The 27,810-nt window shown below is 43.6% G+C and overlaps 1 protein-coding gene across 1 annotated transcript; it reads left to right on the forward strand.

Moving 5' to 3' along the window:
• cybb (cytochrome b-245, beta polypeptide (chronic granulomatous disease)) lies at positions 1-27,727 on the forward strand. The gene is made up of 13 exons (XM_083758322.1): positions 1-112; positions 1,339-1,431; positions 10,662-10,772; positions 10,908-10,992; positions 12,792-12,943; positions 15,001-15,182; positions 16,488-16,626; positions 20,112-20,204; positions 20,454-20,713; positions 23,129-23,291; positions 24,587-24,733; positions 26,021-26,145; positions 27,543-27,727. Exons 1-13 carry the CDS (start codon positions 71-73, stop codon positions 27,658-27,660), a joined length of 1,710 nt encoding a protein of 569 aa, XP_083614448.1. The 5' UTR covers positions 1-70; the 3' UTR covers positions 27,661-27,727.
• Positions 27,728-27,810: the final 83 nt, after the last annotated feature.

The raw sequence follows: 27,810 nt of genomic DNA on the forward strand, positions 1-27,810 counted from the left end.
ACACACACCCTCACACACACACACACACACACGGTCAGAACAGACGCTCCTTCAAACAAACGCAGTCACCATGGGCTTCGCTGCAAACGAGGGACTGTCCATCTTTGTCATTGTGAGTATAATAATTATACCGTAGGATGCATTTGAATAGCTGCTGCTGGGGTGAATTCCATGTTTTAGCTTTCGGATTTAACTTTGATTCTTTCAGCTATACTCAATATATATATATCTTTTGTGTCTGTACCCGTGTCGTGAATTAAATGTGTGCAAAGTAGCCTATAAGTAATCACTGAATGAGATAACAAAACTTTGGGAGTAAAAGATATTGGAAGTAGTATTTGAATTGACGACGTCCGTTAATAGACCGTTAACATTAGTTGTGTTGGGAGAACTTCATATTTTCCATGCAGACTGTATATACAGTATCTATGTTTCTCTGCATAACCTTCTACGGCAGGGCTTCTCAAACGCCCTGACGCAAGTCCTGCATCCATATGGGTGTGCCTCAGAATACTTTGATAATATTTGGAATTCATCTTCAATGTCACTTCAGCCTAACCACGTAGACCTCTATACTGTATAAACTTATTAATCCATTTTGACTTGCGATCAGATTCTAAAAATGTCTTCTACATCCTGACAGTTTCCTGAAAAAGGCCATGTTTCTATGTCAGTCGTTCTTCGATTTTTCAAAAATAGCAGACCTACAAGCTCGTAGCGCGCCACTCGGTGGCGCGCTATGAGCTTGTAGATCTGCTATTTTTCAATAGCTAAAGCATAACGTAATGCTAAACCTAAGTTATACTAGTGTACAGCCTACTGTACAGTTCACCAACAATAGCAAGCAATACAATACAATAACAATACAAGCTCAGGAAACAAATGTTCTCTCCAGTTTTCCTCGTGACATACTGTATCTTTGAGGAAAAACCCCTTTTGGTGGTTACATACATTATGTCATAATTTAGCTATTGAAAAATAGCGGATCTACAAGTTCATAGCGCGCCACCGAGTGGCGCGCTACGAGCTTGTAGATCTGCTATTTTTGAAAAATCGTTAAAATGCGCCTCAAATCTTTCCGAAAATGGTCATGATTTAGATTTTTTTCTTTTTTTTTTGACGTCAGGGCTGAATGGGTTAATATGACAAAAGATGCAATAAAGTAACTTCAGTCATTCAGGGGTGCCCTGTCTGTCTGAAAGAGTTCCATACTGAGACCTTTGAGATAAGACCCAATACTGCTCTCCAGACTGATCTGTGATCTGTGTCGTTAGACCCATTGCTCTGCTAGTGTTTCATACTGCTCTCCAGACTGATCTGTGATCTGTGTCGTTACAGTTCGTATGGATGGCCATCAACACCTACCTGTTTGTCCAATTCTACCTCAACTTCCTGACGCCCAGATGGTTCTACACCAGGGTACTTCTGGGGGTAAGTCTGTCTTTTTCTGGCTCCGTCTTCTACATGCCTGGGTTATCCCATTCTGACCTGAGATCAGATTCATACGAGGTTTCCGCCGGACACACACTGGTCCTGATTAACCCATTCTGACCTGAGATCAGATTCTGAAAATGTCAGTCTCTCTTCGATTTTTCAAAAATAGCAGACCTACAAGCTCGTATCGCGCCACTCGGTGGCGCGATATGAGCTTGTAGATCTGCTATTTTTCAATAGTTAAAGCATAACATGATGCTGACACCAAAATGGGTGCCCGGTCAGAATGGGTTAAAGATAACCTACTGTAGGCCGTGGATAAGTCTGTGTCCTACAGTAGGGCTCTCTTATGGGGGTATCTCCTACGAATACCGGATGACTCGCCCCGGTGCTTGCCCGTTTTTCCTCCCGGAATTGTCACCAGTGAGGGGGATAACTTTTTAATAATATGCTATTGGCTGTTTGTATTCTTTTTGGAAAAATTATAAAAAGATACTCCTGTGGAAAGGCTATATTATTTTACTTATATTGACCCTATAAACAATTTAGTATTATTTAGTATATGTAAGGTTTTGCCCCCTCAGATGGTACCTCGTCAGATAATCCCCACATATCCTACAACAACTTCTGTGAACAGACTTCAATGTAGTAGCTTTTCATAAATTATATTTGTACTTAGGCTGTCTGCTGTCATGAAAGTTTATAGTTAGAGAAATTCAAAGTCCAGCCGTCTGCTGTCCAGCCTCTCCCACCCCTCACTGGGGAAAATTCTGGGAGGAAAACAGAAACGGGGCGAGTTGTCTTGTTACCTCTCCTACCGGCTGGGGAGATTAACCCATTCTGACCCATTCTGAGATCAGATTCATACGAGGTTTCCACTGGACACACGCTGGTCTGACGAACCCATTCTGACCTGAGATCAGATTCATACGAGGTTTCCACTGGACACACGCTGGTCTGATTAACCCATTCTGACCTGAGATCAGATTCTAAAAAATGTCGATTTTTCAAAAATAGCAGACCTACAAGCTCGTATCGCGCCACTCGGTGGCGCGATATGAGCTTGTAGATCTGCTATTTTTAAATAGCTAAAGCACGACATGATGCTCAACACCAAAATGGGTGCCCGTTCAGAATGGGTTAAAGATAGGGAAGTATAGGTCTGTCAGAGGGGATGTAATTTGGCTATTTGAGGTTAACATCTGTGTTCATGACTGACTGACTGACTGACTGACTGGGGGAAGCCCCTGCCGCTGGCTGCAGTCACAGGTGACCGGCCCTGAGCAGAAGTGAAACGGAGGCAGTTTCACTTTCTGCAAAAGGTATACATTTACTTAAAGGACCACTTCACCACTTTTCAACCTATCTTCATATAATAGGTCCTCACTAATATTCATGATAAAATTGCGCAATTTTTTTCCTACTCAGTCTGTGTCTCATAGGAGGGCTGTCATGGGCAGTTCAGAAACCGTCCTCCAGTGACATCATCGATGGGGAATACAAGCTAATAGAAACTGCAGGCTTTTGTTTAAAAAATATCTGCCTAATGATGATGTCACTGGAGGACGGTTTCTAAACTGCCCACAGCCCTCCTATGAGACACAGACTGAGTAGAAGAAAACCGTGCCATTTTATCATGATTATTAGTGAGGACCTATTATATGAAGATAGGTTGAAAAGCGGTGAAGTGGTCCTTTAAGTACACTTTTGAGGTATTTTTTTTTTTTTACTTTACTTGAGTATTTCCAATTTCCAATACTTTTACTTCTACTCCACTACATCTCAGAGGCAAATATTGTACTTTTACTCCGCTACAATTATTTGTATTATCAGGCTTTGCAGACTCAGGTGTGCTCAATGTGGGGGTCCTTGAGGGGGTTTCCAGAGGGTCGGAGGGTCCCCAGCTAAAAGAATGAATAGTTAACCCATTCTGACCTGAGATCAGATTCATACGAGGTTTCCGCCGGACACACACTGGTCCTGATGAACCCATTCTGACCTGAGATCAGATTCTAAAAATGTCTGTCGCTCTTCGATTTTTCAAAAAATAGCAGACCTACAAGCTCGTATCGCGCCACTCGGTGGCGCGATATGAGCTTGTAGATCTGCTATTTTTAAATAGCTAAAGCATAACATGATGCCAACACCAAAATGGGTGCCCGGTCAGAATGAGTTAAGAGGAACCAAATAGACCAGGGCTGGGCAACTTTGACGATGGCGAGGGCCAATATATTTCCACACTCACTCCAGAGGGGCCACAGTGCATAATTACTGTCGTAGCAAAAAATAGCCGATCTACAAGCTCAAAACACGTCGCAATGCGACGCGTTTTGAGCTTGTAGATCAGCTATTTTTTGCTATATTTGAATTGAAAACCTGAATAATGTTTTGCTATTTTTTAATTGGAATCCTGAAAAGTAACCTTTTTTTTTTATTGAATTTCAAAAGCATTTAGTTATAACTTTATGAACTGTTCTGTTATGAACACAAAAAGATAACATTTTAATACTAGTCATTAACCCATTCTGACCGGGCACCCATTTTGGTGTTGGCATCATGTTATTCTTTAGCTATTGAAAAATAGCAGATCTACAAGCTCATATCGCGCCACCGAGTGGCGTGATACGAGCTTGTAGGTCTGCTATTTTTTGAAAAATCGAAGAACGACTGACATTTTTAGAATCTGATCTCAGGTCAGAATGGGTCCATCAGACCAGTGTGTGTCCGTCGGAAACCTCGTATGAATCTGATCTCAGGTCAGAATGGGTTAAGTACTGGTCATTTAATACTAGTCATGAAGTAATTAAAGCAGGTTTGGAATTGTAAACAGCTGAAGTCAATACTGTAGCATTCTGATATCAACATGTGGGCCGCATTAAGTGAAGGTGGGGGCCGCATGTGGCCCCCGGGCCGCCAGTTGCCCACCCCTGAAATAGACCATATATCCTATGCACACGGCAGCCTTCTTGTCATAAGTTAATGTCAGGGTGGTAACTAGGTGAAACTGGCCATAGACAGCCCATTCATCCAAACAGAACAGTCCTCTCTGATTGTATTAAAGGGATAGTTCAGATTTCGTTTTACTTAAGTTGTATGAAATACTTGCCATTAATATAGTGGTTGCAACTGTATTCATTGATTGCCAGAGTCCCGTGGTGGGAGTTCTGCTCTGGTTTTAGTCAATATTAAGTAGTTCCGGTCATTTTGTGGGGGGCCACTGGGGGGCCACGCAGTAAAGGTAAATTAATCCACAAAACTAACGTCATTTGTATTGTTGACCTATTTCTAAAATATTAGTGCGACTTTCGTTCTTTTTTTACCCCTCTATCACACATCAGAACTATGTTTTTTGTGTCCATATCACTACGCCCAAAAAATGTGATGGAGGGGTCAAAGTTGAATGAAAGTCGCACTAATATTTTAGAAATAGGTCAACAATACAAATGACGTTCGTTTTGTGGATTAATTTACCTTTACTGCGTGGCCCCAGTGCCCCCCCACAAAATGACCGGAACTACTTGATATTCACCAAAACCAGAGCAGAACCCCCCCCCCCCCCCCCCCCCCCCCCCACGGGACTCGGGCAATCAATTAATACAGTTGCAACCACTATATTAATGGCAAGTATTTCATACAACTTAAGTTTAAAAAAATCGGAACTATCCCTTTAAACAACGTCAAACTCACCAACATTGCAGCTGTACGAATAGCTCTAATTATCCACTTTCTACCTGCAAAGTGTTTGTTTTATAAGAATCCACCGTATAGACATGTTATACTTTCTGTCAATACATTCTGTGCAGGTGATAATCTTTCACTCAGTGGCCCTGATATATTATATATTATATATTTTATATTTCAGCGGCCCTGATATATTATATATTATATATTTTATATTTCAGTGGCCCTGATATATCATATATTATATATTTTATATTTCAGCGGCCCTGATATATCATATATTATATATTTTATATTTCAGCGGCCCTGATATATCATATATTATATATTTTATATTTCAGTGGCCCTGATATATCATATATTATATATTTTATATTTCAGCGGCCCTGATATATTATATATTATATATTTTATATTTCAGTGGCCCTGATATATCATATATTATATATTTTATATTTCAGCGGCCCTGATATATCATATATTATATATTTTATATTTCAGTGGCCCTGATATATCATATATTATATATTTTATATTTCAGTGGCCCTGATATATCATATATGATATATTTTATATTTCAGCGGCCCTGATATATCATATATGATATATTTTATATTTCAGCGGCCCTGATATATCATATATGATATATTTTATATTTCAGCGGCCCTGTGAACCACCCGTTTTTAAACGCAGGAGGCAGCGAGACGTTGCTTTACTGAAAGCCAGCGACTCGGTTCCACAGATAAACATTCACAAGGCTGTTTTATTTTCACGGGCTATTTTCAAAAGTCTTTCTTTTGACAGTTTGGCCAATGTTTAACCCGTTTTAAAGTATAGTTTGTTAAATTGTCACTTTACAGTCCTCTGGGTGGGGACCCCCCCCCCCCCCCCCCTCCCAGGTTGAGAACCACTGATTAAGCCCAAACCACGCACAAATGGTTGGCCATGCAACTCCTTGCAACATGCAACCTTTATCTTCCAATGGCAGTTGCAAGGAGTTGCATTGGTGCGGTTGACCAAGTTAAAACTGTTTTGTTGCGACTGTAGTTTGGGCAAGAAGGTACATGTGTTCAGTGTTAGTCTTTTCCTGTGGTGTAAAGTAACATTACTTATTTTTTTACTCAAGTACTGCACAATTTAGACATTTGAAAACTCGAAATATGGGACTTTCTGCATAATGATGAGGCCCCTCACCAAGGAAGAAGCTCAACGGTCGATTGAATCTTTGTTGCTGAATCAAAGTGATGATGATGACTGTGTGACTGATGAAGAATTTCTAACACCCTCACCAGTACATCTCTCTTTCACCCCGGACATGGTGGAACGGATGAACATTGGATTAAAGTCGACCCCCCATACCAGACGTTGCCTCCAACTGTCACCAAACCCAGCTACCGATTTTCAGATTTCTGATTATCAATTTACATTTGACAACTGATATGAACAGGGTCCATTATGCGCAGCAACAATCATGTATGGACCCCATGCTTCTAGAAAGCCTGGTGTTTCAATCACTGTACAGGTTGAGGTCCACAACATTCCTACTGTTATTTCAAATAGATTGTCCAACACAAGGAGTGGTCTGAAGAGAGAATGCTGTTTGGTTAATGTACCTCTCAGGCATCACAGCCCCCAAAAATGTGATAACAAGCTTAATCTTGCCTTGTTTAACATCAGGTCACTAACAAATAAGTCCTCCTCTGTAAAAGATATAATCTGTAAAGAGAAGCTAGATATAATCTTTCTAACAGAGACATGGCTGGGCTCAGATGGAGCTGTTCTCCTAGCGCCAGCCTGTCCCGCAAACTACAGTTTCATTCACTCTGTTCGCGAGGCTAAGAAAGGAGGTGGACTGGCAATAATTTTTTCAGACACGTTAAAATTCAAGGCTCTGACCCTTGGCAGCTTTACATCCTTTGAATACCAGGCCACTATACTACATGGTGCCTCCATGCCAATGATTAGCATTTATCGCCCGCCAAAATGCAGTAAAGCAATATTTCTAACAGAAATATCAGAACTTCTATCTATCTGCTCCACTAACTATGACAGAACTCTTATCTCAGGTGATCTTAATCTTCACCTGGATGATGCTACAGATGCTATGGCTATGGGTTTCCTAGAGTTATTGCACTCCTTTGATTTTATCCAACATGTTGTTGGGCCTACACATAAACATGGGCACACTCTGGACCTGGTGATTTCTAGAGGGCTGAACATCACTGTGGAAAGGACTATTGAAAGGCCCGAGCTGTCAGACCACTTTCTGCTGTGTTTTAATATGACTGTCTCTGATCTAGAGAAAAACATCACTGAATATACCATAAAAAAGCGTTTTTTTAGCTCTTCTGCTGCCAACGAGTTCTCTCGTCACCTGGGTCCCCCAATGCCCGATACCCCCCCAGTGAATGATATGGTTCAAATTTTTAATCTTAAACTAGAGTCAGCTCTTGATATAGTGGCTCCCTTGAAAACAAAAAAGAAACATAATACCAGAGTAACACCCTGGATAAATGAGCTTTCACGCTCACTGAAGCAAGAATGTCGAAGAGCTGAGCGAGCTTGGAGAAAAAACAAACTCACCATCCACCTAGAGATTCTTAAAAAGTCAACAGTCGCCTATAACAAAGCCTTGCGTTTAGCAAGGCAGGCATATTTTTCTGGCATTATTAACGAGAACAAGAAAAATGCTAGAGTCCTATTCTCTACCATTGATCGACTTTTAAACCCCCCCCAGTCCTACAAGCAGTCATTCCCGGCCTCTAAAGCTAAGTGTAATGAGTTTGCATGCTTTTTTGACAACAAAATTTCAAACATTAGAGCCGATATTATGAATGGTGCTGCTGCTAGCGCAAACCGTCAAACAGCAGCAAATGGTCCCAGGGTAGATCTCTCCAGGGGGAGCCTATCATCGTTCTGCGAAGTAGAGGAAGACGAACTCCGCAAAACTATATCACAGATGACATCATCCTCCTGTTCATTAGATACAATTCCCACCAACTTTCTCAAAGAAGTCTTAGACAGTGTGATTGGAGATATCCTAAAAATTGTAAACAGCTCTCTACAATCAGGCGTCTTCCCAGACTCACTGAAGACTGCTGTAGTTAAGCCCCTTCTCAAGAAACACAATCTTGATCCCTCTGTTTTGGGTAACTATCGACCCATTTCAAATCTACCCTTTCTGGGCAAGGTTTTAGAAAAATGTATCTTTCATCAATTGGATGTGTTTCTACAGAACAATAATGTACACAACAAATTCCAATCTGGCTTTAGGAAAGGCCACAGCACAGAAACAGCACTTGTAAAAGTAATGAATGATCTGAGGGTGTCTGCTGACAAGAAACATGTATCCGTTCTCTTACTTCTAGATTTAACGGCTGCATTTGACACGATTGATCACTCAATTTTAATACAGCGTCTGGAGCACTGGATAGGCCTGTCTGGTACGGCCCTGTCCTGGTTTTCCTCCTACCTATCAAACAGAAGTTACTTTGTCAATCTAGCCGAGTTTGACTCAGACAAACACGACATCAGTTCTGGTATTCCACAGGGCTCGATTCTTGGCCCTCTGCTTTTCTCCTTGTACATACTGCCACTGGGCGAACTCATTGCCAATCACGGAGTCAATTTTCATTTCTATGCTGATGATACCCAATTATATCTATCTGTGGCTCCAGATGATCCCTGTGCTTTAGACCCGCTGCTTACCTGTCTGTCTAGCATCAAATGTTGGATGAGTGAGAACTTTCTCAAGCTAAATGAGGACAAGACAGAAGTTCTCATAATCGGCTCTAGTGAGCAGAAAGAATCAATATTAAGCAGACTTGGCAACCTGACTGTAGACAGTAACAGTACAGTAAAGAACCTGGGGGTTATTATTGATTCCGAATTGAATTTTAATTCACACATTAATCATGTTACCAAGATTGCCTTTTTTCACCTTAGAAATATTGCACGAATCAGAGCCTATGTGTCCTTGGACGATGCAAAAACGCTAATCCACGCCTTTGTTTTCTCTCGGCTTGATTACTGCAATGCACTTTTTTCAGGACTGCCTAAGAAAACAACTGACAGATTACAACTTGTCCAAAATGCAGCAGCCAGAGTTTTAACTAGAACTAAGATGAGAGAACATATTACTCCAGTTTTGGCATCACTGCACTGGCTTCCGGTTGTTTTTAGGATTGATTTTAAAATTCTTCTACTTGTCTATAAAGCCCTCAATGGTCTCGCACCTTCCTACCTACATGACTGCTTGCCTAAATATGTCCCAAACCGCTCGCTAAGGTCTTCCACTGCTGGCCTGCTCGCTTTGCCTAAAAAAATGGCAACTAAAAAATACGGGGAAGCAGCTTTTTGCTTCTACGGGCCATCGGCATGGAACAAGCTCCCTCTGTACCTTCGTCAGGCAGCCTCTGTAGACATTTTTAAAGCTCAGCTCAAGACCCACTTCTACAACATTGCCTTTAAGTGATCTTATATTTTGTGTTATTCATGTCCTCACTGTATTGCATTACTGCTTGTTTTTTAATGCCGTTGCCTTGCTTTTCTTTTATGCTTTGCTTTTATTTTATTCTCCATTGTTCTGTAAAGCACTTTGAGCTGCATTTGATGTCATGAAAGGTGCTATACAAATAAAGTTTTATTATTATTATTATTATTATTATTATTATTATTATTATAATGAGTTGCAGAAAGTACAGTTAGATGCAAATACTTTTGTAGTACATGCTGAATTACATGCTGAATCCCAAACTTTTACTTGTATTGATACTTTTACTTAAGTAAAAATCACACCTGTGTGAAGTGAGGGGCGCTCTTATCATACATCATCTCATTCTGGCCAATCACAATTTGCGCCCTCACTTTTTATCCTCAATAGTGTGTGACATCATGGAGGGTATGTGTGTGACATCATTATTTATCCTCAATAGAGGGTATGTGCGTGACATCATCACCAAACCAGGAAGTTATGCAGGAACGCCTACTGAGTGGCAGAAAACTACTTTCTGGCCTCGACAGAGAAGTCCTGTCTGATTGCATTAAACAACGTTAAACTCACTTTGCCACTCCATTTACCATTCACTTTATGCATGCGCATATTATACCCTCTATACGTACTTTGCTCAGCCAATCAAAATCATCTCAATTCCGTGCTCAGCCAATCAAATCACTGCTATTATTTAGACAAACACACAGAGCTGGGCATAGGCCCCCAAAAATGTGACTATACTTTTCACTCCACTGATCATTTCTGTCTGTAACTCAAATGCCACCATATTACGTAACACTAACTCTCTCTCACTCTCTCTCTCTCTCTCTCTCTCTCTCTCTCTGTCTCTCTCTGTCTCTCTCTGTCTCTCTCTGTGTCTCTCTGTGTCTCTCTCTCTCTCTCTCTCTCTCTCTCTCTCTCTCTCTCTCTCTCTCTCTCTCTCTCTCTCTCTCTCTCTCTCTCTCTCTCTCTCTCTCTCTCTCTCTCTCTCTCTCTCTCTCTCTCTCTCTCTCTCTCTCTCTGTCTCTGTCTCTCTCTCTCTCTCTCTCTCCAGCATGCGTTGCCGTGGGCCAGAGCCCCCGCCGCCGTCCTTAACTTCAACTGCATGCTGATCCTGTTGCCGGTGTGCCGAAACCTCCTCTCCCTGATACGAGGCACCATCCAGGTAAACCTCCTGGTTAGGCGGCGCAGCGCCGTGATGCGTTGTGAGCTTTTGTAGATCTGCTATTTTCAGCACTCTATATTTAACGGAGAACTCACCCCACATTCCCTGTCCTCTTTCGCCCCATTGTGTGTTCAGTGTTTCGGCCGTACAGTCACTCGCCAACTCGACAAGAACCTGGCGTTTCACAAACTGGTGGCCTACATGATCGCCCTGCAGACAGGTGAGATTTCACAGACGCGTGATTAAGTAGCCTTTGCCGAGCCATGAGGCCCATAGGGGCAGGAGCCTATCTCCTGTTTCTGTAGCCATGAGGCCCATAGGGGCAGGAGCCTATCTCCTGTTTCTGTAGCCATGAGGCCCATAGGGGCAGGAGCCTATCTCCTGTTTCTGTAGCCATGAGGCCCATAGGGGGCAGGAGCCTATCTCCTGTTTCTGTAGCCATGAGGCCCATAGGGGCAGGAGCCTATCTCCTGTTTCTGTAGCCATGAGGCCCATAGGGGCAGGAGCCTATCTCCTGTTTCTGTAGCGTGAGGCAGCTTGATGTACAAGTACACCCCCTGGACATGACGCTATAGCATGTCTCAGGGACTTATCCCCAATCCAACCCTTGATGCTGAGTGCCAAGCAGGGAGGCACTGGGTCCCATTTTTACAGTCTTTGGTATGACCCGGCTGGGGGGGGTTTGAACCCCAGCCTCCCAGTCCCCAGGGCAAACACTCTAACCACAAGGCCACTGATTAGGTTAGATTAGATTCAATGTATTGTCACTGCACATAGTATACAAATACTTTGACAATGAAATGAAGAGTGGCGTCTACTAGCAGTGTTGTTTTCGTCGACTAAAACTAAGACGAAAAATGTTCGTCGACTACCTATTTTCACTGACAAAAACAACTGGAAACTAAATGAAAACTAAGCTACGATGACTAAAACTAAGACTAAATATACTGACAATTTCGTCGACAAATGCAAACTAGACTAAAATGTTAGGAAGGGACTAGTGGACAAGAGATCCACTATAAGTCATTTTACACTTGGTTGCATGCTGAAAATAGCTGATCTACAAGCTCACAACACAGTAGTGGGCTTGTAGATCGGCTATTTTCAGCAAGTGTAAAAACACTCATTACGACGGCATCAAGACACGCCAAAATACAATTCAGTCGACTAAATCAACTGTACATTTAGTCGACTAAAATCTCATGACATCTAGTCGACTAAAACTAGACTAAACACTAAGACATTCCAGGTGACTAAAATGTGACTAAAACTAAATGACGTTTCAGTCCAAAGACTATGACTAAAACTAAAATAGAGATTTGCTGCCAAAAAACAACACTGGCGTCTATAGCCAGAGTGCAATACAGTGAATTGATGTGGTTGGGGTGTGATTGAGGCAGTCTGCTAAATTGTAAATTGTAACCTGCCCCCCCCTCCCCCCCCCTCCCCCCAAACCCCAAACCCAAACAATTAGTCAAAAATATAACTACAAAACGCGTGTTAGAGATTAAACAACGAATAACAACCAGAACCAGCAACTGCATTTACTTAATCACATGTAACAAATGTGGTTTACAATATGTCGGAGAAACGGGTAAAACAATAGGTACAAGGCTGGGACAACACAGATACAATATTAACAATGGAAAAAAAGACAACCACAAGGTTTGTGCAACATTTCATGGCTCATGGCATTGAAGCTTTAAAATGCGCTGGACTACAACACAATCCCAACTGGACAGTAGGACAAAGACGTTTTAATGAAAAACAGTGGATTAAGAACCTCAACACGGATTTTCCTGGAGGCTTAAACATGCCTAAAATCAGATCTTGAACACAACAAAACCTAAACGCAGGATTAAACTGGAGAAATCTAAAAATGATTGGATCAGACTTCCTCCAGATACATGGCGAATGCATTTATTCCTTGCATTGTGCCTACACATGTTGCGACTTGCGGTCGCAACATGTTTAGGCACAGTGCACTGAAGTTTTTTAATCCCCCCCCCCCCCCCACAGCGGTCCATATCGTGGCCCACCTGTTCAACTTCGAGTACTACATGGAGGCTCAGCTGGACCGGAGGAACACGAACACGCTGCCCTTCGTCCTGTCGCAGATCGGAGACGACCCCAACGACACCTTCCTCAACGTCATCAGGACCAACGACACCGTGAGTTCACCAATTCTGACCTGAGATCAGATTCATACGAGGTTTCCACATGGACACACACTGGTCTGATTATAACCCATTCTGACCTGAGATCAGATTCTAAAAAATGTCAGTCGTTCTTCGATTTTTCTAAAAATAGCAGACCTACAAGCTCGTATCGCGCCACTCGGTGGCGCGATATGAGCTTGTAGGTCTGCTATTTTTCAATAGCTAAAGCATAACATGATGCTGACACCAAAATGGGTGCCCGGTCAGAATGGGTTAATTGTTGTTTTAACATTTTTATTAATGACTTATAAACCCCTCTTTGGGCTGGGTCCGTTATATTTGACAGAGCTACTCCACCCCAGGGTTTATACAAGACAACTTAGGTCTTCTGATGAGAATACTGGACTACTCGCTTGCCCGTTTTTCCTCCCGGAATTGTCCCCAGTGAGGGGGGATAACTTTGTAATATGCTATTGGCTGTTTGTATTCTTTTTGGAAAAATATAAAAAGATACTCCTGTGGAAAGGCTATATTATTTTACTTATATTGAACCTATAAACAATTTAGTATTATTTAGTATATGTAAGGTTTTGCCCCCTCAAATGGTACCTCGTCAAGATAATCCCCACATATCCTACAACAATTTATGTGAACAGACTTCACTGTAGTAGCTTTTCATAGATTATATTTGTACTTAGGCTGTTCTGCTGTCATGAAAGTTTATAGTTAGAGAAATTCAAAGTCCAGCCGTCTGCTGACCAGCCTCTCCCACCCCTCACTGAGGAAAACAGAAACGGGGCGAGTTGTCGTTACCTTCTGATAAAGGCCTTCTTATCATCCCTGCTACTAAGATGAGAACTAAAGGTGATGGAGCCTTCTCAGCTATAGCACCCACACTCTGGAAGGAGTTACCTCTGAACTAAAAAAATGCAGAGTCAGTCGACACTTTTAAAAAGCTGCTAAAAACACACTTGCGACGCGTTGTGAGATTGTAGATCTGCTATTTTCAGCATGCAACCAAAGTGTAAAATATGTCATTACAACGTCATCAAGGCCTGTCAAAACACATTTTTGTCGACTAAATCAACTGTAGATTTTTTTTTGACATTTAGTCGACTAAAACTAGACTAAACACTAGAACATTCCAGGTGACTAAAATGTGACTAAATGTGCTGCCCGACTACTAACTGGCACGCGTAAGAGAGAGCATATAACTCCCATCCTCGCCTCTCTCCACTGGCTGCCAGTGAACTTTAGAATCCAGTTCAAGGTTCTGCTTTTTACTTTTAAAGCTTTAAATGGTCTCGCCCCTCCATAACTCTCTGAGCTCCTCCACCCCTACTCTCCCGCCCGCTCCCTCAGGTCAGCTGACCTGATGCTGCTAGAGGTCCCGAGGGCGAAGCGGAAGCTTAGAGGGGACAGAGCTTTTTCAATCGCTGCCCCAAGCTCTGGAACGACCTTCCCCTTAGACCTGCAACTTAGGCAGGCCCCCTCTCTGGCCATTTTTAAAACCTCACTGAAAACGCACTTTTATTCTTTGGCTTTTAACACAGCATGAGACCTCTGTTCCTGAACTTGCTTCCCCCCCCTCCTTTTCTTGTTTTGTGTGTTGTCTTTGTATTCTGTGTTTTTAGTCTATGTGTTTACTTACTGTTTTTACCTATGTACTGTACAGCACTTTGTGGCAGCTATGGTTGTTTTAAATGTGCTATATAAATAAAGTTGAGTTGAGTTGACTAAAACTAAGTGAAAACTATTCAAGAGACTATGACTAAAACTAAGTGAAAACTATTCAAGAGACTATGACTAAAACTAAAATAGAAATAGCCAAAAACAACACTGCTGTACTCACGTCATCCTTCCTCCTCTCCCATGGCGACGGCGTGGCCCCTCCCTCCTCCATGGCGACGGCGTGGCCCCTCCCTCCTCCATGGCGACGGCGTGGCCCCTCCCTCCTCCATGGTGACGGCGTGGCCCCTCCCTCCTCCATGGCGACGGCGTGGCCCCTCCCTCCTCCATGGTGACGGCGTGGCCCCTCCCTCCTCCATGGTGACGGCGTGGCCCCTCAGAGCCCCACCTTGGTGCTGTTCACCACGGTGGCGGGGGTGACGGGCGTGGCCATCACCCTGGCTCTCATCCTCATCATCACGTCCTCCATGGAGGTGATCCGCCGCTCCTACTTCGAGGTCTTCTGGTACACGCACCACCTCTTCGTCGTCTTCTTCATCGCGCTGGTGTTCCACGGCTACGGGTAAGGGGGGTCCATCTTCCACTGGTCTTAACCCATTCTGACCTGAGATCAGATTCTATAACGCACAGAAGAATGGTGGTTCTTTAACGCATTTTGACCTGAGATCAGATTCTAAAAATGTCTTAAATCCTGACAGTTAAAAGAAAATAGCAGACCTACGAGCTCGTAGCGCGCCACACGGTGGCGCGCTACGAGCTTGTAGATCTGCTATTTTTAAATAGCTAAAGCATAACATGATGCTAACACCAAAAGGGGTTCGTGCCTAAGATGGGTTAACCCATTTAGACCGGAGTTAAAAACATTCACTTTGAGAGAATATATTATTCAAAGATTTGCGGCACATTTTTTACGATTTTTCAAAAATAGCAGATCTACAAGCTCGTATAGCGCACCACTCTGGTGGCGCGCTATGGGGGGAGGGGGGGGGCAGCGTTGTGGATGTCGTTTTAGTCAAATGTCAAATTTACCCCCCTCATTCACCCATCCTAATTTACAATTTAGGCATTTAGCAGACACTCTTATAATCCAGAGCGATTTACAGTAAGCAAGAACAACACACGGTAAGGTAATACATTAAATGCATAATAAGAGTCATCAAGAATCATACTGTCTAACAGCAGAATATCTGTACAATGAAACTGAGTATACACTATATAGAGTGCCTGTCTAATTGTCTACATAAATAAAAACTAAATGACATAAATTGGGCCTTTGCGTACCCCTGTAAGGTCGTATTAGGGCAAGCAAGTGTTACGGCAAGTGCTGTGGGCCAAGATGGAGTCTGAAGGGTTCACAAAGACCCTCTCCCCCCAAAGAAAAGAATATCTTTGAACTGGGGGACCCACCCACCCACCCTGACAAGTACTTGGAATTGTAGGCATTTCATTTAGTTTGACTCGGTTGCACAGATACATATTGTATTATTAAGCGGTGTGAGCTTGTCGATAGGCTATTTTCGCAATCTTTGCCTCTTATTGATATTTATCTTTGACAATTTGTTAATGAAAAGGTCTTACAAAAGTCATAAATTGCAACTTTAGAAATGTGCAGATACCCTGTATATACTTCTACTGTATGGTGGTTTGTTCACAGTCTAGTGTGAAGACAATGTTGCACATGAAAGTCAATCATCTGGGGACCTCGCAGCTCTGTCTCTGTCTCATGAAAGCCAATCATCTGGGGACCTCGCAGCTCTGTCTCTCGGCTGTTAACGCTTTGCCTGCCCAAGTACTACTGGTTGTCTAATCAACACAACATCCATCCTCCTCATCATGTGTTCATGTGTTCCTGTGTTCCTGGTGGCAGGAGGATCGTGCGAGGCCAGCCGCAGTCTGATCTGGACCGGGACATCCATCGCCCCGATAACTGCTCTGAGCGCTTCCTGGAGTGGGGGCAGAACGGAACCGACTGCCCCGTGCCCAGCTTCGCCGGGAATCCCCCAGGGGTGAGCTAACTGACCTGAGATCAGATTATAACCCTAAACCTAACCCCCCAGGGGTGAGCTGACTGACCTGAGATCAGATTCTAACCCTAACCCTAAACCCCCAGGGGTGAGCTAACTGACCTGAGATCAGATTATAACCCTAACCCTAATCCCCCAGGGGTGAGCTGACTGACCTGAGATCAGAATCTAACCCTAACCCTAATCCCCCAGGGGTGAGCTAACTGACCTGAGATCAGATTCTAACCCTAACCCTAACCCCCCAGGGGTGAGCTATATGACCTGAGATCAGATTCTAAAAATGTCTTCTAAATCCTGACAGTTTTCTGAAAAAGCTATGTTTCTGTGTCAGTCGTTCTTCCATTTTTTCAAAAATAGCAGACCTACAAGCTCGTAGCGCACTATGAGCTTGTAGATCTGCTATTTTTCAATAGCTAAAGCATAACATGATGCTAACACCAAAATGGGTTCCCGTTCAGAATGGGTTAATATAAGTAGACGAGACGAGACGAGACGAGACAACTGCGTCGTGGCATTAGAGTACAGTATCTGGATGCTGTTGATCATTACATCAGTACAGTACAGTACAGTACAGTACATCAGTACAGTACAGTACAGTACAGTACAGTACAGTACAGTACAGTACAGTACAGTACAGTACTGTACTGTACTGTACAGTGTCTGGATGCTGTTGATCATTTGTAATTGTTGATTTGGTGTTTGTGTGGGCTATATATATATATATATAGTATATATTATTGTATATCCCGACTCCGAGCAGGGAGAAAAATACAGCAGAGCCGAACCGTACGCCAGGATAAAATATTAGATCCACACTTGTATTCTCATTCTATAATACATAATTGGTTCAATCTATTCGCGGGTAATCTGACCGTTTTCACAACGAGTTTTTACCACACTATGGCGACACTATGGCGACGCAAGACAAAGGCTCCGTTATTCATGACTTGGCCAACGCGTTTCTGCAACAGCTTCCTCAGAGTCAGACCTTAGTGTGACTACAGTCGTTCCTCAGAGTTAGACCTAGATAGTGTGACTATGTCACAATACAAGGCAGGAGGTTTTCGGACCCAAGTGCAGGACAGACAGAGGCAGAGAGGCAAAGTAGGTTTATAGGCAGAAGGTAAAAGGTTTATTACCAAAATCCAGGTACAGGAACACGAGGCAAACAAGAACGGGAAATACTCTGGGAGTTCACTATACGATCAGACACTAGTCACATACAACAATGATCTGACTAAGGAAAAGACAAAACCAGGGGCAGAGATGGGCAAAATACATTGAAAATGTATTTTGATACAAAATACAAATACTGGGTCAAAAAATGTATCTAAATACAAAATACAAAATACATCTTCCATCCCCATCGAAATACAAATTACAAAATACAAAAAAGTATTTCAAATACGTATTTCAAATACATGTATTTCAAATACTGCCCATCTCTGATGGGCAAAATATATTGAAAATGTATTTTGATACAAAATACAAATACTGGGTCAAAAAATGTATTTAAATACAAAATACATCTAATTTCTTCCATCTCAGCAAAATACAAAATACAAAAAAGTATTTCAAATACGTATTTCAAATACATGTATTTCAAATACTGCCCATCTCTGACCAGGGGAGTATAAATACACAAAGACACAGGTGAACTCAACAGATAATTATCACAATGATTGGCTAAAAGGACTAACAAGACAAGGTGGAAACACTGTAGGGTAATCAGGGTACTGGTGAGACAACCATAGACTGTAAAAAATATGGACAAAGCGTTCCCCGGGTCTAACATGAACGTAAAATCAAGCCTGTAATGATATGCTAATTCCTGATGTAAGTCGCCATCTTTTGGTACCAGCTGGCCATTGGCTGGCTCCGTTTTGTACCAGCTGGTCATTGGCTGCCCAGACAACGAGGCGGGACTTCCCCCCTTCTTCTCCGTTGGTTTTTATTTTGACTCGAGTGGGAGGAGAAGACTCTTGAGTGGGAGGGGAATCCCGATCATAGACTGTAACGGTAGCCACGCCCCTCAGAACATACGCGACTTTATGGTCATTATTTTAATTAATGGGACCATAATTTTCCAAAAAGAATATTATGACATTAGAAATGAGACTTTAAACTAGTGACTGGAAGAAGAAAGTATTCATGACCATGTTTATTAAGGTAATACAGTCTAGGTGAAGTTGGGCCAAAATACATGGGCCTCTATGGAGCTATGGGGCTTTTTGGGTCCAGTCCAGCGCCACAACAGGCCATTATATGAACTACCGATTTCAAATGAGGCTTCACGAAATATCTGGCTGACTGCCCCCCTGGTGGAAACACTAGGGTAATCAGGGTACTGGTGAGACAACACAGGTAACATGAGCCACACAGGAAACACTAACAGACTGCAAAATAAAAGCACACAAGTGTAAAGTAAAACCAAAAGCGAGAACCAGGAACATAACAAAAACACAACACATGTCACGGACCGTGACAGACTATAGTCGTTCCTGTGGCCGAGCACCCGCCTATACTGTACCAACCTAGTGTCTTATTAGAAAATTAATAATAAATCTACTTTAGCAATCCTATCTATACAATCATATAATTGGGCAACAGAGTCTCACTAGGGCGGCGGTGGCTCAGGGGGTAGAGTGCCTGGATGGTAACCGTAAGGTTGCCAGTTCGAACCCGGGCTCCCCCTGCAGAGTTACTGTCGAAGTGTCCTTGAGCAAGACACTGAACCCCTAATTGCTCCCGATGTGCTAGTTGGTGCCTTGCATGGTTTCCGCTGCCATCGGTGTATGAATGTGTGTGTGAATGGGTGAATGTAATGCACAATCTCTGTAAAGTGCCTTGGATAAAGGCGCTATATAAATGCACCATTTACCATTTACTCTCACTCCCGAAAAGGGTGTCATAAACTGTATAAAATGTATTTCTCCAGGCGGCAGATGTGCCGTGGTAGGAATTCCATTGATAATTAATACATCTTATATAATAAGACCATATCAAAATATAATATTAGATAATGATAAATTCCATTGATAATACATCTTATATAATAAGACCATATCAAAATATAATATTAGATAATGATAAATTCCATTGATAATACATCTTATATAATAAGACCATATCAAAATATAATATTAGATAATGATAATTCCATTGATAATACATGGGGCTTCAAAAAACGTTGGAGATTGGGAGATGATTCTCCGAATGACTGTGAGCTTCAGTTCTTAACCCATTCTGGGCGGGCACCCATTTTGGTGTCGGCATCATGTTATGCTTTATAGCTATTGAAAGATAGCAGATCTACAAGCTCATAGCGCGCCACCGAGTGGCGCGCTACGAGCTTGTAGGTCTGCTATTTTATTTTTTTAAATCAAAGAACGACTGACATTTTTTTTAATCTGATCAGAATGGGTTAAATGTTGGTTCTAACATCAATGTGTGTTTTTCTCCTCCAGACGTGGAAGTGGGTGATCGGACCGATGGCCATCTACGTGACCGAGCGCCTGGTCCGTTTCTACCGCTCTGTTCAGAAGGTGGTTATCACTAAGGTATGTTACTGTATGTTACTGTATGTTAGGGACACTCCCCTCTGTGTGTGTATGTGTGTGTGTGTGTGTGTGTGTGTGTGTGTGTGTGTGTGTGTGTGTGTGTGTGTGTGTGTTACTATGCACTTGTGAGGCGCCCAAACTAGCGTGAAAATAGAAACGGGAAGCTAACCTATTTACTTCCTATGGGAGCACATGCATGACCATCAAACTCTCTCCTCTCCCCTCCCCTCCCCTCCCCTCCCCTCTCAGGTGGTGGTCCACCCGTCCAAGACCAAGGTCCTGGAGTTGCAGATGAAGAAGAAGGGCTTCCAGTCGGAGGTGGGCCAGTACGTCTTCATCAAGTGTCCGTCCATCTCTCACCTGGAGTGGCATCCGTTCACGCTCTCCTCCTGCCCCGAGGACGAGAACCTCAGCATCCACATCCGCCTGGCGGGCGACTGGACGCAGGCTCTGTACGAGGCCTGTGGAGGCGACAAGAAAGAGGGCCTGGAGGCCTGGAAACTGCCCAGGTAAGAGACCCTATGTGGGCCTGGAAACTGCCCAGGTAAGAGACCCTATGGAGGCCTGGAAACTGCCCAGGTAAGAGACCCTATGGAGGCCTGGAAACTGCCCAGGTAAGAGACCCTATGTGGGCCTGGAAACTGCCCAGGTAAGAGACCCTATGGAGGCCTGGAAACTGCCCAGGTAAGAGACCCTATGGAGGCCTGGAAACTGCCCAGGTAAGAGACCCTATGGAGGCCTGCAAACGGCCCAGGTAACAGACCCTATGGAGGCCTGGAAACTGCCCAGGTAAGAGACCCTATGTGGGCCTGGAAACTGCCCAGGTAAGAGACCCTATGGAGGCCTGCAAACTGCCCAGGTAAGAGACCCTATGGAGGCCTGCAAACTGCCCAGGTAAGAGACCCTATGGAGGCCTGGAAACTGCCCAGGTAAGAGACCCTATGGAGGCCTGCAAACTGCCCAGGTCTGTCTCTCTCCTCCTGTGTGTTCAGGGTAGCCATAACGTCTCTCTCCTCCTGTGTGTTCAGGGTAGCCATAACGTCTCTCTCCTCCTGTGTTCAGGGTAGCCATAACGTCTCTCTCCTCCTGTGTTCAGGGTAGCCATAACGTCTCTCTCCTCCTGTGTTTTTTAGGGTAGCCATAACGTCTCTCTCCTCCTGTGTTTTTTAGGGTAGCCATAACGTCTCTCTCCTCCTGTGTTTTTTAGGGTAGCCATAACGTCTCTCTCCTCCTGTGTTTTTCAGGGTAGCCATAACGTCTCTCTCCTCCTGTGTTTTTTAGGGTCGCCATAACGTCTCTCTCCTCCTGTGTTTTTTAGGGTAGCCATAACGTCTCTCTCCTCCTGTGTTTTTTAGGGTAGCCATAACGTCTCTCTCCTCCTGTGTTTTTTAGGGTAGCCATAACGTCTCTCTCCTCCTGTGTGAACAGGGTAGCCATAACGTCTCTCTCCTCCTGTGTGAACAGGGTAGCCATAACGTCTCTCTCCCCCTGTGTGTTCAGGGTAGCCATAACGTCTCTCTCCCCCTGTGTGTTCAGGGTAGCCATAACGTCTCTCTCCCCCTGTGTGTTCAGGGTAGCCATAACGTCTCTCTCCTCCTGTGTGTTCAGGGTAGCCATAACGTCTCTCTCCTCCTGTGTTTTTTAGGGTAGCCATAACGTCTCTCTCCCCCTGTGTGTTCAGGGTAGCCATAACGTCTCTCTCCTCCTGTGTTTTTTAGGGTAGCCATAACGTCTCTCTCCCCCTGTGTGTTCAGGGTAGCCATAACGTCTCTCTCCTCCTGTGTTTTTTAGGGTAGCCATAACGTCTCTCTCCTCCTGTGTTCAGGGTAGCCATAACGTCTCTCTCCTCCTGTGTTTTTCAGGGTAGCCATAACGTCTCTCTCCTCCTGTGTTTTTTAGGGTAGCCATAACGTCTCTCTCCTCCTGTGTTTTTTAGGGTAGCCATAACGTCTCTCTCCTCCTGTGTTTTTTAGGGTAGCCATAACGTCTCTCTCCTCCTGTGTTCAGGGTAGCCATAACGTCTCTCTCCTCCTGTGTTTTTTAGGGTAGCCATAACGTCTCTCTCCTCCTGTGTTTTTCAGGGTAGCCATAACGTCTCTCTCCTCCTGTGTTTTTCAGGGTAGCCATAACGTCTCTCTCCTCCTGTGTTTTTCAGGGTAGCCATAACGTCTCTCTCCTCCTGTGTTTTTTAGGGTAGCCATAACGTCTCTCTCCTCCTGTGTTTTTCAGGGTAGCCATAACGTCTCTCTCCTCCTGTGTTTTTTAGGGTAGCCATAACGTCTCTCTCCTCCTGTGTTTTTCAGGGTAGCCATAACGTCTCTCTCCTCCTGTGTGAACAGGGTAGCCATAACGTCTCTCTCCTCCTGTGTTTTTTAGGGTAGCCATAACGTCTCTCTCCTCCTGTGTTTTTTAGGGTAGCCATAACGTCTCTCTCCTCCTGTGTGTTCAGGGTAGCCATAACGTCTCTCTCCTCCTGTGTTTTTTAGGGTAGCCATAACGTCTCTCTCCTCCTGTGTTTTTTAGGGTAGCCATAACGTCTCTCTCCTCCTGTGTTTTTTAGGGTAGCCATAACGTCTCTCTCCTCCTGTGTTTTTTAGGGTAGCCATAACGTCTCTCTCCTCCTGTGTTTTTTAGGGTAGCCATAACGTCTCTCTCCTCCTGTGTTTTTTAGGGTAGCCATAACGTCTCTCTCCTCCTGTGTTTTTTAGGGTAGCCATAACGTCTCTCTCCTCCTGTGTTCAGGGTAGCCATAACGTCTCTCTCCTCCTGTGTTTTTTAGTGTAGCCATAACGTCTCTCTCCTCCTGTGTTTTTCAGGGTAGCCATAACGTCTCTCTCCTCCTGTGTGTTCAGGGTAGCCATAACGTCTCTCTCCTCCTGTGTTTTTTAGGGTCGCCATAACGTCTCTCTCCTCCCGTTTTTTAGGGTCGCCATAGACGGGCCGTTTGGGACGGCGAGTGAGGACGTGTTCCGCTACGAGGTGGTGATGCTGGTGGGCTCCGGCATCGGGGTCACGCCCTTCGCCTCCATACTCAAGTCGCTGTGGTACAAACGCACCCAGAGCAACCAGGAGGTCTTCACCAAGAAGGTGAGTGGTACAAAACAAACGCACCCAGAGCAACCAGGAGGTCTTCACCAAGAAGGTGAGTGGTACAAACGCACCCAGAGCAACCAGGAGGTCTTCACCAAGAAGGTGAGAGAGGCTACAGAAGGCCGATCAGCCGCGACACACTGCTATGCTCTCTATTGAGCGTCGCAGTCCCTCCCCCTTTCAGAACGACCAGTGGCCCAGGAAATGAAACGCAATGCATTTCTCCCATAGGCTTTTCTTTAAGTATTTATTTAAAGACGGTTACGCCGCGGACAAAGCCAACTTGGATCGTGACAAATCATGACAATGAACACAATATTTTGTGCCGATCAAATCATTAGAAAGAAGAAAATAAAGGCAGGATACAACACTATTTGTTTGGTTTTTCTTCTTATATAGAATAGCGTGGAAATGCATCGACCAGACGTTTAAAGACCCTGGAAGAGACGCCGCCTGGGGCTCATGTTTTAGAGACGCGAAAGTCTGCATGCTTACACCCAATGGGTGTATAGATCTATTTCTATTGGCTGTGTCATTTAATTAGATCCATTTCTATTGGCTGTGTCCTTTTCATTAGATCCATTTCTATTGGCTGTGTCCTTTTCATTAGATCTATTTCTATTGGCTGTGTCCTTTCATTAGATCTATTTCTATTGGCTGTGTCCTTTTCATTAGATCTATTTCTATTGGCTGTGTCCTTTCATTAGATCTATTTCTATTGGCTGTGTCCTTTTCATTAGATCTATTTCTATTGGCTGTGTCCTTTCATTAGATCTATTTCTATTGGCTGTGTCCTTTTCATTAGATCCATTTCTATTGGCTGTGTCCTTTTCATTAGATCTATTTCTATTGGCTGTGTCCTTTCATTAGATCTATTTCTATTGGCTGTGTCCTTTTCATTAGATCCATTTCTATTGGCTGTGTCCTTTCATTAGATCTATTTCTATTGGCTGTGTCCTTTTCATTAGATCCATTTCTATTGGCTGTGTCCTTTTCATTAGATCTATTTCTATTGGCTGTGTCCTTTCATTAGATCTATTTCTATTGGCTGTGTCCTTTTCATTAGATCCATTTCTATTGGCTGTGTCCTTTTCATTAGATCTATTCTATTGGCTGTGTCCTTTTCATTAGATCTATTTCTATTGGCTGTGTCCTTTCATTAGATCTATTTCTATTGGCTGTGTCCTTTTCATTAGATCTATTTCTATTGGCTGTGTCCTTTTCATTAGATCTATTCTATTGGCTGTGTCCTTTTCATTAGATCTATTCTATTGGCTGTGTCCTTTCATTAGATCTATTTCTATTGGCTGTGTCCGGAGACGGAGGCGTTCGAGTGGTTCGCCGACCTGCTGCAGTCTCTGGAGAGCCAGATGGCGGAGAAAGGCGTGACCGATTTCCTCAACTACAACATCTACCTGACCCGCTGGAAGGAGGCTGAGGTACGCGCACGCACACACACACACACACAGTCACACACACACACACACACACACACACACACACACACACACACACACACACACACACACACACACACACACACACACACACACACACACACACACACACACACACAAACAAGTGTTGTTTTTGGCAGCAAATTTCTATTTACATTTTTGGTCCTAGTCTTTTAAATAGTTTTCATTTAGTTTTAGTCACATTTTAGTCACCTGGAATGTGTTGGTGTTAGTCTAGTTTTAGTCGACTAAATGTCATGATATTTTAGTCGACTAAATCTACAGGTGATTTAGTCGACTAAAATGTGTTTTGGTGGGCATTGATGCCGTCGTAATGAGTGTTTTTACACTACAATAGCCGATCTGCAACCGATCTGCGTCGCCTTGTGAGCTTGTAGATCTGCTATTTTCAGCATGCAACCAAGTGTAAAATGACTTATACTGGATCTGTTGTCCACTAGTCCCTTCCTAACATTTTAGTCTAGTTTTTATTTGTCGACGAAATTGTCAGTATATTTAGTCTTAGTTTTAGTCGTCGTAGCTTAGTTTTCATTTAGTTTCCATTTAGTTTTCGTCAGTGAAAAAAGGTAGTCGACGAACATTTTTCGTCTTAGTTTTAGTCGACGAAAACAACACTGACCACATACACACACACACACACACACACACACACACACAGCTAACGCCGTTAGCGAAGCATTCACTGGATCAATAACGTGTCCGTCTGTGTGTTCTTCTGGATCAATAACGTGTCCGTCTGTGTGTTCTTCTGGATCAATAACGTGTCCGTCTGTGTGTTCTTCTGGATCAATAACGTGTCCGTCTGTGTGTTCTTCTGGATCAATAGCGTGTCCGTCTGTGTGTTCTTCTGGATCAATAACGTGTCCGTCTGTGTGTTCTTCTGGATCAATACCGTGTCCGTCTGTGTGTTCTTCTGGATCAATAACGTGTCCGTCTGTGTGTTCTTCTGGATCAATAACGTGTCCGTCTGTGTGTTCTTCTGGATCAATAACGTGTCCGTCTGTGTGTTCTTCTGGATCAATAACGTGTCCGTCTGTGTGTTCTTCTGGATCAATAACGTGTCCGTCTGTGTGTTCTTCTGGATCAATAACGTGTCCGTCTGTGTGTTCTTCTGGATCAATAAGGTGTCCGTCTGTGTGTTCTTCTGGATCAATAACGTGTCCGTCTGTGTGTTCTTAGTGGATCAATAGCGTGTCCGTCTGTGTGTTCTTAGTGGATCAATAACGTGTCCGTCTGTGTGTCTTCCAGGCCGCTCACTTCTGGGTGCACCACGAGGCGGAGAACGACCCCATCACGGGCCTGAAGCAGAAGACACTGTACGGGAAGCCCAACTGGGACAACGAGTTCGGCTGCATCGCCATGAAGCACCCGGGGTGAGGCACGCACACACACACACACACACACACACACACACACACACACACACACACACACACACACACACACACACACACACACACACACACACACACACACACACACACACACACACACACACACACACACACACACACACCATGAAGCACCCGGGGTGAGGCTCCATGTTCACACACACACACACACACACACACACACACACACACACACACCATGAAGCACCCGGGGTGAGGCTCCATGTTCACACACACACACACACACACACACACACACACACCATGAAGCACCCGGGGTGAGGCTCCATGTTCACACACACACACACACACACACACACACACACACACACACACACACACACACACACACCGCCTCAAAGTTCACCCTCCATGTTCACAAGGCGCCAGTGTTGTTTTTGGCAGCAAATTTCTATTTTAGTTTTAGTCATAGAGTGTAAAATCAGGTTAACACCATCAAATAATGGAACATTAGGTGCGAAGCGACGCGTTTTGAGCTAGCATAATGTGCTTACAGTAGCTATACTTTTGCTATTTCTTTATTTGAATCCTGAAAAGTAACAGTTTTGGACGGGAGGTTTCCACGGTACGTCTCTGATACAGTATGTCTCTGATACAGTATGTCTCTGATACAGTACGTCTCTGATACAGTACGTCTCTGATACAGTATGTCTCTGATACAGTATGTCTCTGTCCTTATGGGAAAATGTAGACAATTTAACAATTGAAATAAATAAATAAATAAATCATAATAATGAAGGGAAAGTTCCACTATATATCCCATTCTGACCTGAGATCAGATTCTAAAAACGTCTTCTACATCCTGACAGTTTTCATTCTGACCTGAGATCAGATTCTAAAAAGGTCTTCTACATCCTGACAGTTTTCTGAAAAAGCTGTGTTTCTATGTCAGTCGTTCTTCCATTTTTCAAAAATAGCAGACCTACAAGCTCGTAGCGCGCCACTCGGTGGCGCGCTATGAGCTTGTAGATCTGCTGTTTTTTCAATAGCTAAAGCATAACATAATGCTAACACCAAAAGGGGTTCCCGTCTAAAATGGGTTATATATATATATATATATATATATACAGTATATTAACCCATTCTGTACGGGAACCCATTTTGGTGTTAGCATCGTGTCGTGCTTTACCTATTGAAAAATAGCAGATCTACAAGCTCATATCGCGCCACCGAGTGGCGCGATACGAGCTTGTAGGTCTGCTATTTTGAAAAATCGAAGAGCGACTGACATTTTTAGAATCTGATCTCAGGTCAGAATGGGTTCATCAGACCAGTGTGTGTCCAGTGGAAAACCTCGTATGAATCTGATCTCAGGTCAGAATGGGTTAATGACCATATCTCTATTCATGTGTCCTCAGTACCAAAGTGGGCGTGTTCCTGTGTGGCGCGGCGGCCATAGGCAACGCCCTGTCGAAGCAGTGCGTCAATCACAACGAAGGAGGCTCCTCCTTCATCTTCAACAAGGAGAACTTTTAACAACTGTCCCAGGATCTGCTGCTGCTGCAGCAACAACACAACACCGACCCATAAGAACTGTCCCAGGATCTGCTGCTGCTGCAGAAACAACCAACCCCACCTTCCCTTAATGGTTAAATTAACCCATTTTGACCTGAGATCAGATTCTAA

The sequence above is a fragment of the Protomyctophum parallelum genome (assembly GCF_964188405.1).
Source record: "Protomyctophum parallelum genome assembly, chromosome: 23".
In the NCBI taxonomy this organism is placed as follows: Eukaryota; Metazoa; Chordata; class Actinopteri; order Myctophiformes; family Myctophidae; genus Protomyctophum; species Protomyctophum parallelum.